The 11,324-nt window shown below is 65.3% G+C and overlaps 1 protein-coding gene across 1 annotated transcript in view; it reads right to left on the minus strand.

The window, feature by feature from the left end:
* Positions 1-11,324, minus strand: part of RAB37 (RAB37, member RAS oncogene family) — a 17,515-nt gene that overhangs the window by 2,442 nt on the left and 3,749 nt on the right. The window contains exons 2-11 of the mRNA XM_085304774.1: positions 11,269-11,319; positions 7,049-7,159; positions 6,381-6,499; positions 5,353-5,626; positions 3,542-3,652; positions 1,528-1,569; positions 1,350-1,416; positions 1,224-1,276; positions 751-816; positions 81-137 (exon numbers count right to left, since the gene is read on the minus strand). Of these exons, the coding sequence (XP_085160900.1) occupies positions 81-137; positions 751-816; positions 1,224-1,276; positions 1,350-1,416; positions 1,528-1,569; positions 3,542-3,652; positions 5,353-5,626; positions 6,381-6,499; positions 7,049-7,159; positions 11,269-11,319 (951 nt within the window). The remainder of the gene's footprint in view (positions 1-80; positions 138-750; positions 817-1,223; positions 1,277-1,349; positions 1,417-1,527; positions 1,570-3,541; positions 3,653-5,352; positions 5,627-6,380; positions 6,500-7,048; positions 7,160-11,268; positions 11,320-11,324) is intronic.

An 11,324-nucleotide genomic window follows, 5' to 3' on the forward strand; every position in this document is an offset into this window, starting at 1 on the left:
CCCCGCGCGGTGCAGCCGAGGCTGCCGCCGGGCCAGGCGCGGGCGCGCGGGACGGGCACCGACAGCCGGGCACGGCTCACCCTGGCCAGCGAGGCGCCGTCCTCCGTCCTGACAGCCCTCTCGCCGCTCATGTCGGCCTGCCGACGGCGGGGGGAAAGCGTCACTGCTCGGCACCGGCACCTGGGGACGCCCGGGGACACCCGGCAGCCCGGTGGCACTGGGCGCACGGAGGGCGTCCAGGAACAGGGAGACCCCTGGAACATCCGTGCCCAGGGGAGAACCCAGGGTCCTGCTGGGGATCTGGGACCCGGTGGCATCCAGAGCACCTGGGGGCATCCAGGACCTCCAGGGAGAACCTGGGGCCTGGGATGCATCTGGTACCCAACTGGGTACAGGGGACCTGGGGACATCCAGGGCCTGGAGGGGGGCATCAAGGACCCGTTGGGCATCCAGGACCAGGGGAGAATCCAGCAGCCGGGGACATCCCGTAGCATCCGGACGCAGGGAGAGTGCAGCAGCCGGGGGCACCTCGCCTTCATGCTGCCTCCCACCAGCAGCTGGAGACACCGGCCCCCCGCCCCCCCAAACCTCTGGGGCACGTCTGGGCCTGGTGAGCCCAAAAAGCAGCACGAGCAGATGCGGGCGAAGGCTGGGTGCACCCGAGCCCTGTCACCCGGCGGGCGCGGGGACGGGGCAGGGACAGCGTGGCACGCAGCGGGGTGAAGGAGGGGGCCCGGGCGCCGCACGCACCTTATTGCCCAGCAGCATGATGACCACGTCCCGCTGGGCGTACTCGTGGATCTCCGTGAGCCAGGCCTGCCGGGGGAGGCCGGGCTGCGTCGGGGCGAGCGGCACCCGGCCGGCCCTCCCCTCTCAGCCTTCCTAACGCCCCCAGGACCGGGGAAAGGGGGCTTTTGCGTGGAAACTGTTGCAGAATCACAGTCCAAATAATTCAAATTCATCCTGAACTATGTTTTCCCCCTCCAGCCATTGACAATGTCCCGCAACAAAACTCGTGCAGTCGTAGGCGCCTGGCCCGCTGCCCCGGGGACGAGCTCTGGGCTGGCAGGGTCTGGAAGAGGCACCTGGTGCACGTGTGCAGAACAGGCCTAAAACTGCCCCGAGCGCCCCAAAAAGCCACGTGGGGAACAGAGGTCCCCGAGCCCCGGGGAGAAAGGCGCTGCCAGCCCGCGCGGGGCGCCGGGAGAGCGCCGGGTACTCACGCGGATGTTGTCGAAGGAGAGCTTGCTGGTGATGTCGTAGAGCAGGAGCAAGGCTGGAAGGGCAGAGAGGCAGCGGGAATTGCCATGGGGAAAAGCTCCGGCGGGTCCCGCCGGCCCCCGACCCACCTTGGGCGTCTCTGTAGTAGGCGTGGGTGACACTGCGGAAGCGCTCCTGTCCCGCCGTGTCCCAGATCTGCCGAGGCACGGCCCCGGAGGGGGGTGAGGGGCAGCACCCCGCTCCCCGGGGAGGAGGCTGGTTTCGGGGCGGCTCGGCTACGAACAGCCTGCCCGCTCCCCAACTCACCTGCAGCTTCACTTTCACGCCGTCCACGGCCACCACTTTGTTCTGCGGAAGAGGAGGAAACGGCGCCCGTCAGCGGGAAGCGCGGCCCGGGCTCCCGCGGCCCTGCCCTTGCCCGCCGGGGCCGCTTGGCTGGGCTGGTTTGCATCAGCTAGATGCAACCCTGTGTTTTTACGATGTTTGCCCAGCATAAAGCTCGCCTGGGCCCTTGCTGGGTGTTCGGAGGAACCCGTAGCTGGTTTTCAGCCTGGGCACTTGGTGAACGCACCGACAGAAGCGCTGAAGCCGAGCGGGTAACGCCGCAGGATTTCTGCTTCTCGCTGCCCACGGACAAGCCGGAGGCACCCGAGGAGCTGGGGGTGGGCAGCCCATGGGAGGCAGCTTTGAGCATCGGCAAGCGAGAAAAGCTCCCCACTCCGTTTGCCTTTTGCTGGAAAACCAGCATGTCCAGCACTGGCGGCAGGGACCTGCCCCACGATAACACACCCAGTACGAGGCTCCAGCGCGAGCCGGGAGAGGTGGCAGAGCCCAGACCAGCACAGAAGCCCCCACCTCTCCGCACGGAGACCTCCAGACCATGCCTGCGCCGAAGGGACTAACAGCTGCACTAAAAGTTTTGGCCACTTTCAGCAATTTAAGGCCTTCAGATGCTGAGAGGTGCCTTGGTGATGCCCACGGGAGATGCGGGTTGTCCAGCTCACGTTCCCTCTCCCTTGCCTGTCCCTGGCAGCCTTGGAACGAGCTGCTCCTCGCAAGCGCAGCTGCAAGTGCTGCGACGTGGGGCTGCGAGAAGCAGGCACCTCCCTACAGCACTTAACGGAGAAATCCCTGTGGTTACGGGAACGCCGGGCGGTTTGTCCCCCGCGCATCGGGGCCATCCGATCCCGCAGCCGGGCTGGGGACGCAAAAATGCATTGGGCATCGGCAAGGTCCGGGCGTCAGCGGGGAACGCAGTTATCTGAGAAGGGTTGAGCAACTGCTGCGCCAAACTGCGAAACCCAGGGACTTCCCTCCGATGGGCGGTGAAGAGAGAAGCACGGGCTGCTCAAGGGGGATTTTAAATAACACTGCTTGGAGGGACCGTTCTGGAAAGAGGCTTGTATAAATAATCTGGTTGTCTGGAATGATTTGAAAGAGAAATTCAGCTCATGTGAAACTTAAGGGTTAGCTCAGGAAATGGGCTGAATGAGACAAAAAGGTGTCTTAGGATACTCTGGAAATTACCTCCTATGAGAAAGAGGTAAGTTGAATTACGGAACATTTGCACTAAGCAGGGCGGGTATGGACAAGCTCAAAACGCTCCCGAGGCCGCCGACGTTGGGCCGATGGGAACCGGCAGTTTTTCCTTCCTTCATGAATTTACTGGAAGGACAAGCTACGGGTCCTCTCCGAAACGAACCCCCCTCGCACTGCCCCCGAGCCCCCGCTGCACCGCTCCCCTCGCTCAGCCCCCAATCCCTCCCCGCAAGCAGAGGCGGCCAGAAACCCCGCACAGCTGCAGCGCAGGCTCGAAAGGCAGCGCCGTCCCCCGCCGCCAGCGTTCAGCGCGTCGGCCAGCCCGCGGCTAGCGCGCTGCCCGGGGACGGATCCCCCTCGAGGGCGCCGAGCCTGCTGAACCGCTCGAGTCATTTCTGATGCAAACTTCCTGTTAGAAGCCAACTGGTTTAACCGATATATCCCCCAGAGAGACAGTGCAGCCAAAATTTGGTAAACAGAGCGCCGCAGCGGGGTTTAAGGGGGATTTTACGACCTTAGCAAGGCTGTAAAGCAGCTTCCCGCTCAGGCGGGTAGGATACGCTAAGCCGAGGCTTTCGGCCAGTGTCAAGGAGAGGGGCGAATGCCGAGCAGAGCGGCCGGCAGCTGTTACGCTCCGGGGTCGGAGTTTCGTCCTCGCAGCCGTGTGGCCGGTGGCACGTCCCCGCCGGCAGCGCGGCACCGAGCCATCCGGGCTGCCCGCGCCACCAGGTCGCTGGGGGCCCGAGGCTGGGAACACCCCCGGGAGCCGCGGCGGTCTCACCCGGAAATCTATGCCCACGGTGGCTATGAACATCCCGGAGAGGAAGGCCCCGTCCTTGAACCACGTCAGGAAGCAGGTCTTGCCCACGCCCGAGTCTCCCAGTAACATCACCTGCAAGGCGGGCGCAGGGCACCGGTGTCGGCGGACGGCGGGACGGCGAGGGCGGTGCTGAGGCACCCTGGCGTCCCCCTGGCAACTCCCCGTCCACCCCGCCGGGCCCGGGGAGCCCCCCGGGAGCTGGCCCCACTGCGAGGTGGTCGGGAGCCCAGAGGGATGCAGGCAAGCAGCCAGCCAAGAGGGAAGAGGAGAAGTTTGCAGCAACCGGAGAGGGAGAAAGAGCAAAAAGAAAAGGAGAAGGTGGGGAGGGCAAGAGGGGAGGAAGGTCCTGCAGCAGACAGGAGATGTCTCCTGACCCTGGGGGCGGCAGTGCGGAGAAGCTGCAGGTTCCAGCTTTCTGCTGCATGTCCCCATCAGGATGCTTTGCACAGCCCCAGTGGCCCCAGGCCAGGAAATCCAGGAGATTTCCTGGAGAGCCGGACCTACGTCCCCAGCCACGTCACACCAACCTCCGCACGGCCGTCGCCCAGCCCGGGGCGACTGGCACGCTGGCCCGGCCTGGCCGCTGCGTGAGCAAACCCCGCTGCCTCCGGGGCTCCTGCCCTGTCCCTCGCCCGGGCCCTGCCTGTGGCAGACACCAAAGCAAACACGGTGCGTTTTCCACTCCTGCAAAGCAAACAGGCCTCACCCGGGCTGCCCGGCTCCCGCGGTACCTGCGCGGCGAGCCCCGTGCATCCTCGGCACAGACCAGCAAGGATGCACAGAAAGTGCCCCACTGCCAGCACAAAGCTTGGGGCCTGAAAATGCTCTTGCTCTGGACAAATTCCCCTGGCTGGTCCGATGCTTCCCCGTGGCACTACTGCCCAGGCCGGGCTGCTGGCGAGGACTGGCAACAGCACTCACTTTTGCTTCCAGCTCGCTCAAGATCAAGCTGGCAACAGTTTTCTTCTTAAACCTAAGACTTTACCTTCACTGCCATCCCTTGAAAGGAGCCAGGGGGAAGAGGATGGAGACATGAGAGTTGAAAGAATAAAAGCAGCTAGAAAAGCCGAAAGCACCCGGGACCGCTTTGGCAAGTGGTTCAGGGAGGTGGTGGGAAGTCTCGCAGCAAACGCTGCTGGCGGTGGGTCAAGCTGGGTCCTGCGCGTCCTGAGGACCTCGAGGACGAGCGGTCCTGCGGCTCCACACCTCCCTGTCCGGAGGGCAGAGGGGGCCGCGGGGGGTGTGTGGGGCCCCGGGCCGGCTCGGCTCAGCTCGACAGCATATGCGCTCCCGGCCCAGACACCAGTGGTGCCCTTGGGGTGGCACCGGAGAGGTGCGTCCCCCCTCAGCTGGTGGGAGACTCATCCTCTGTGCCAGGGGAAGGGGATACGGGCTGGTCTGCCTGGGGTGGGGGGGTCCCAATACCCCTTGAGCTGAGACCCAAGACCTCCTACTTCTGCAGCTGGACCCCCAAGGCAGGAACCCCCATGCCCACCTCTGCCAGGGCAGGGACCCCCATCCCCATCTCCCCTGGAGCAAGGATCCCCCCCCCCCGGCGCAGGGGTCAACCCATCCCCACATCTCCCGCAGCAAGGACCCCCACCCTCGTTTCCCCTGGAGCAAGGGCCCCTCTGCAACCCCCCGGAGCTCCCCTGGCTGGGGCCGAGCTGCAGCCTCCCTCCGGAGGGGCTGTGGGGCTCCATCCCCGCTCCCCCACACCCCCCCCCGCACCCCGCAGGCCCGGGGCGGGGGGATCCCACGATGCCTCCCACCTTGCCGGCCAGCTCGTAGTCCTGCGGCAGCGACGGGGCGCGGCGGGGAGGGCCTGGCGGGGCGGCCCGGGGGCCCGGCGCGGGGGGGCCGGGGCTCGCCGGCGCGGGGGGGCCGGTGCTCGCCGGAGGGGCCCCGCTCCCCGCCGGTGCGGCCCCGCTCCCCGCCGCGGGGGCCCCGCCGGGGCCGCTCATGGTGCGGCGGAGCGGAGTCGCGGAGTGCCGGCGGGAACCGCGGCCCCACCCGGCCCGCCTTCCTCCTCCCTCCGCCCTCCTCCTCCTCGGCCAAGGCGGCCGGCGCCCCGGCGCTGCCACCCCGCCGCGGGGGTGAGGAGGAGGAGGCCGAGCCTGCGAAGCTCCCCCCCGCACCCCGGCAGCCCCCTGCACCCCGGCAGCCTTGGCTCCGCGGCGGGGTGGCCCCGGCGTCCCACCGCCCCGGCGGGCGAAGGGCGCGTAGCTGCCCCGCGGCCGGGCTCGGGGGAGCCCTGGCGCGTCCCTCCGGGCTCGGGGGAGCGGAGGACCCCGCTGCCGCCCGGGGTGCAGGCCGAGCCCCCGCGCTACAGACCCCCCCCCGGGCGCCGCGGGGAGACGGGGCGCCCTGCAAGCGGGCACGCGCTCGCACCGCTCGCCCCCCGTCATCCCGCGCCGGAGGCTTTGCGCCGTGAAATGCCGGCCGAGCTGGGCCCCGCGGCGGGGCTGGCGCTGGGGCGCAGGGAAGCGCGAAACAAGAAGCGTCGGCTGCCGTTAGCCGGAAGCCGAAAGCTGAGGCGGGCTGATTCTCCGGGCGCCTGCAAGCGAGCCGGGGCACCCGTGGTCGCCCACCTCCGCTCGGCCTGGCTCGCGCTGGGGGCGATGCTCACCCGCCCCCTCTGCGCCCCGCGCGTGCCCGGGGACCCCCCGGCGGTGCCCCAGGCCTCGACCCGCGAAATCCCACCTGGTGCACGGCTCGCCCGTGCGGGGGGCTGCGGCATCGCCGGCGGGAGCCTGGGGCCCCCTCCGCCCAATCTGCCCCGGGGGCGCCAGCCCGTCACCCCAGCGCGTCCCGGTGCAGCGGGGCCACCGCCGCTCGCCCCCGCCGCTGCGCCAGCCGGGACCTTCCCATGCCCCTCCGGAGGTGCAGAAACTGGAACCTGTATTTCCAGTCCTGTCTCTGTGCCGCAGATGGAGCCGGGGAATTTATAGTGTATATAGTCACGCTCTGGCCAGGAAACGGCCCGGAGCTGAGGGCTGGATGCAGGCCGGGCCCCGGGAAGTGGCCGAGCTCTCCCACAGGGCGCTGAGCGGGCAGGGGGGAGGCTCACGCAGCCGCTGGGGGGCAAGGCGGCCTCGCTTCGTCTCGGCACCCAAACGGCAGAGCCCCATCGCAGGGCTGGGCGAGGGGACACGCCGGAGCTGGACGGCGGCCGCCTGCCGTTTCCATCCGCCCTTTGCGAGTGCCCCGTCTCGCTCTCCAACGCGAACACATCGGAGGCAGATCCGGACCATCCTCCCGCGCCCGCCGTTTCCAAGGGCTCATTCACCTTCCAGCAGCCAAGTGCTCCCGGCCACGCCAGCCCGGAGGTGACCTCCAACGGCAATTCCTACACTATTTTTCCTGCAGCACCACATCAAACTTCCCCACTGTTTGGCACTTAGCCCCACTTACCCAAGGAAAACCACTCCCCCAACCTGGGCAAGGTCAGCTAGACTCGACTCTTACTGTAAATCCGATGCCCACGGTGGCTGAGAAGGAGCCTGGAATAAACTTGCCCTGGTCAAACTGGACGAGCAGAGACGTCTTCCCCACTCCGCTGTCTCCAACCAGGATGGTCTGCAAGGAACCAAGGAGAGGGGTGTCAGGGCGCAAGTGAGCCGGGACGCCTGGTGAGGGGCTCTCTGCTGCACGCGGAGGTGCCTCGGTGCCCCCCTGGCACCGGGGGCGGGAGGGGGCGGCTCGGCCCCGGCCTGCCGCCGGCCCCGTGACTCGTCCCTGGCACCGCTGCGTGTCCCTGCTCGGGAGCAGATTGTCACCATAGGCTGCCGGCTGCCCGCGCAGGGGCCAGATGGCTCGTCCCGGTGCGCCCCGTCCTTCGCCATCACCTTTGCTCCTGCCGCCAGCCCGGGCATGACGCCTGGAGCAAGGCGACCCGGCGGTCGCAGGGCCCCTCGCCTCTCCGTCCCTCCGCGGCTGCTGCAGAGCCCGGCCGCCCTCCCGCAGGGAGCCGAACGTCCGGGGACACGCGGCCAAATAAACGCGCCGCTGGCGGGCGCCTCGGCGAGATGCGCAGCGGCCCGCGCACGTGCGGAGGCAGCCACCTGCTGCCGGATCTGCTCCCGGGAATTCGCCCGCTCCTCCTAACCAGGCGGCAGGCGTTTTTCCAGGTCGCCGGCATGCTGAGCGCAGCCGGGAGTGCCTGCGTGGGCTCGGCGGCCCGGGGCTCGCAACAGCACCGCACTGCTTTTTTCGGTAGTAGAGACCATTCCCAGGTAAGATGCCGTGTGCTGCAGCGAAAGCAGCTGCGACCCGCGGTGCTCTCATCGGGAGCAGTTAATGCAGAAAAGGGCATTAATTATGGAGGGGAAACTAGCTGGAACGAGCACCGGAAAGCCTCCAGGGCCCAGGATTTACAGAGAACTTGTGTAAAAGGCCGACTCTCCTATCAATAATTTAATTGGGATTTATAGCAGAGATAACTCATGAATTGCTTTGCTACTTAACAATAATAGTAAATTTGGCCTGAAACAGCCAAGAGAGGAGCTGCAGCTCTGCCCGGAGCCACGCACCCGGGGCCTCCACGGCGAGGAAGAGGCAGGTGAGGATGCTGCCACCCCACGGACTGCGCAGGGGCGGTAACCCTAACACCTCGGTCACGACTTCTCGTAGGGTCGGTGGAGACATAGCACAGTGGAAACCACAGAGCCCTCCTGGCTACAAAGTAAATTAATAAATAAATAAACAACCCTCACTCGCTGGAATGGATGTGGCCAACTGGCCGTCGAAACCTCTGGCTGGGCATGCCTGGGTCACGGCAGGAAAAGGACTCCCAGCTACGAAGCTCCGCGTCTGCCCTGCGTCTCTCTTGCACGCACCCCCCTCCACGAGACGAGCAGCACATCCTTTCCCCAGGCGTTTTCACTGAGGTTTGCTTCTGCCTGGAAAGCTCCAGCGTTAGGAGGCTCCTTCCAGTGGTTATTCCCCACGTGGAGTGGTGCTTTGCCAGCGTGCACACACACATGCACATGTGCGCACACGTGCGTGCACAGCTGTGCAGCGTGCTCCGTGCCTGGCCCTGGCACGGTGTTTGTGCACCCCCTGGTCCGGAGGGAAACCCAGCCCAGGCAATGCAAAGTGCGTGGTGACAGCCCCAAAGCACCGTTCTTGGTCCCCGCCACAGTCGGAGAATCAGAGCAATTTCTGTTTCCAGTTGAAGGAAATGATGCTTTGCATCCCCAGAAAACCCTGCTTCATTAAAACATGCTTGGGACTGAAATGGAGACACACGTGCAGTAGTTTGAGGCTGAGAAAGCCATCACTGTGCATCGCATAGCGGGGAGTAACTTCGTGGCAGACCCGTCTGCCAGCTCCGGGTTAGCGAAACAGCAAATATCCCTTCCCGACACTGCGACCGGGGGCTTTAGCTAATTCAGATCTAGACAAACAAAATCACCGCTGGCTCGGCACGGGCTGCAGAGATGAGGCAGAGCGATGGAGCGGCAAGGGTGAAGCATCGCCTGCCCTGAACTGCCAGCTCGTGAGCAAAGAACAGGAAGATATTAGCCCTAACGCGGCTGGAGACGAGCGGCTTTGCACGGCTGTCACGGCAGCTCAGGGAGGCGATCGCAGCGTTTCCACCGCCAGCCAAGCGGCAGGAGATCGGAGGTACTGCGTGTGCGTGGGGGGGGGGGGGGGGGGGGTAGGTCACATTTCTAGTTCATTTTTGAGCTTTGGCACGTGGTGGCTGGCTCAGAGATGAAATTTAGGAAATCATGAATCTAGCTGAAATTCAGCTAGGAGTCTGAGAGGGTAAAGTCCTAGCAGGGGAGTGCAGGCAGGGCACAGGTCACCCTCCACTTGCTGGTCTCCAAGAACTGCTGAGGCCCCAGACCCAGACATTTGCACCCAGGGCAGTAGGATTCGTTGCAGAATTGTGGAAATTGCATACGTGCTCCTAAACACACCTGCCTACAGGGCTCGGCCAAGGCGCCGCACTCAGGGATTTCTCACAGCAGAGCCACAGCCACCTTTTGGCCCCTCACAGTCCTGCTCTCCTGCTCCCTCGGGAACATTTTCCCCAGACCTATTTTTATCTGCTCTATATGCACAACTGGGCTCTCCCTCCCCTTCTCCCAAACCACTCCCCAGGGCCGCTCGGGTGCTGCCTTGACCGTTCCTGTGTCCCGGCAAGATCTTGGTGCTGACCCAGCAGCCCGGGCACCATCTTGCCGTGCCCAAGCTTGCCATGTCCAGCTTGTTCTGGCTAAACAGATCCAAACTTCCAACAGGAGGAAAAAAAGATTTAACAAAGGGTTAAATCGCCTGAAAACAGAACCTGTCATTTTGTACCAAGTGAAATTTTTCTGGAACTGCCCAGAGCAAACTTCTGTTAGTCTAATTTTGATTTACTCCCGGCTGGTTTCCTCTCTGGGCCTGGGTTTAGCCGCTAACTAGGAATCACTTAACCTTTGCCTCCCCATTAAGCTCCCTCGGGGTTTCTCAGCAGGTCTGAAATGTGATTCCTCAGTCAGAAGCAAGGTCTGGTGAGTTATCTGCTGCCTCCTGCCTCGTGTCCCTGGAGTGAGAGCAAGCTTGTTTCTGCATGAAAAGCCCTCCCAGAAACAGCAGCAAAATACCAAGGGAAATGGCAGAGAACATAGGGCTGGGATGGTTATATGCCTGAGTAGCTATTCTGCCCAGAAACGCATTCCCACCAATGTCGTTCCTTAACTGCAGCTCATTGATGGTGGAGAGAGAGTTAAGACTGTAAAGAATCAAAGTTTCTTTAGTCATCCCTGGAGATGTCCTCTCTATCTAGCGTACCAAGGAAATACAAGTTGCTAGTAATTGCTGTTTCTCTGCTAATCAAGGGCTGGGCACGTTGCCCTGGGTGGACTGGGGCTGTTCCCTAGAGCAGGGGAATCTCAGGGTGAGAAATAGACTGGGATTTGCAAAAAGAGCGATTCAGTCATCCCCATCCCCTGCCCTTGCCCTGGCGCTCCCTGCTTTCGCCCCTGCTCCCCAGGGGCGTTCGTCCCTGCACAGTCACACTCGAGACTGCAGCAAGGCGGTGTCGGGACAGCCAGAAGGACCGCTGGGTGGATCCGGCAGAGATCAGCGCCTCCGGCACGTCTCTGGGAGTTGCAGGGATGGATGTCTGCTCGCAGAGAGCCTCCAGGCTGCGGCTGCGGCGCCCAGGCTCTCCTGAGCCACCCGGGACAGCGGCAGCCCGCAGCCGCCCTCGGCGCGACGTGGAGTTTACGAAACGCGGTCCGAGGGACCCTGCAGAAGAGGGGGTTTCGGGGGGGCAGGGACGGACGCCGCTATTTCCCGGAAGGGAGGTCCCGGCTCCTTGGGCCGGCGCCGGCGAGCGCAGCCCCGGGCGCAGCCGGCCCGAGCCCCGGGCCCTCCCGGCCCCGCAGCGCGCACCGCAGCGGCTGGAAGTCGGCAGCGGGCTGCGCCGCGGCGCCGGTCCCTCTGCAGCCCTCCCGGGTCCGCGATCACGCCCGGTCCTGCCGGCCGCCTCCGCCGCCGTTATCCGGCGCGGCGCCGAGCCCGAGCCCTGCGGGGGCCGGGGAACCGGGCCCGGGGTGGGGGCAGCCCCGGGCTCCCCGCGCGGAGCGGGATCGGCTCCGCCGGGACAAGAGGGGCCACGGGCGGCCCCCACGCGCGAGCGGGGGAGTTAGCGGGGAAGTTCCGCGGAGCGGCCGCCGCTCGGCCCCTACCTTGTGCAGCAGAGCCTCGTCGTAGCCGGGCGCCGCCGGGCCGCCGCGGGCCTCCA

The sequence above is a fragment of the Rhea americana genome, unplaced genomic scaffold, assembly GCF_003343005.1.
Source record: "Rhea americana isolate MKP2758 unplaced genomic scaffold, rheAme1 scaffold_21, whole genome shotgun sequence".
NCBI lineage: Eukaryota > Metazoa > Chordata > Aves > Rheiformes > Rheidae > Rhea > Rhea americana.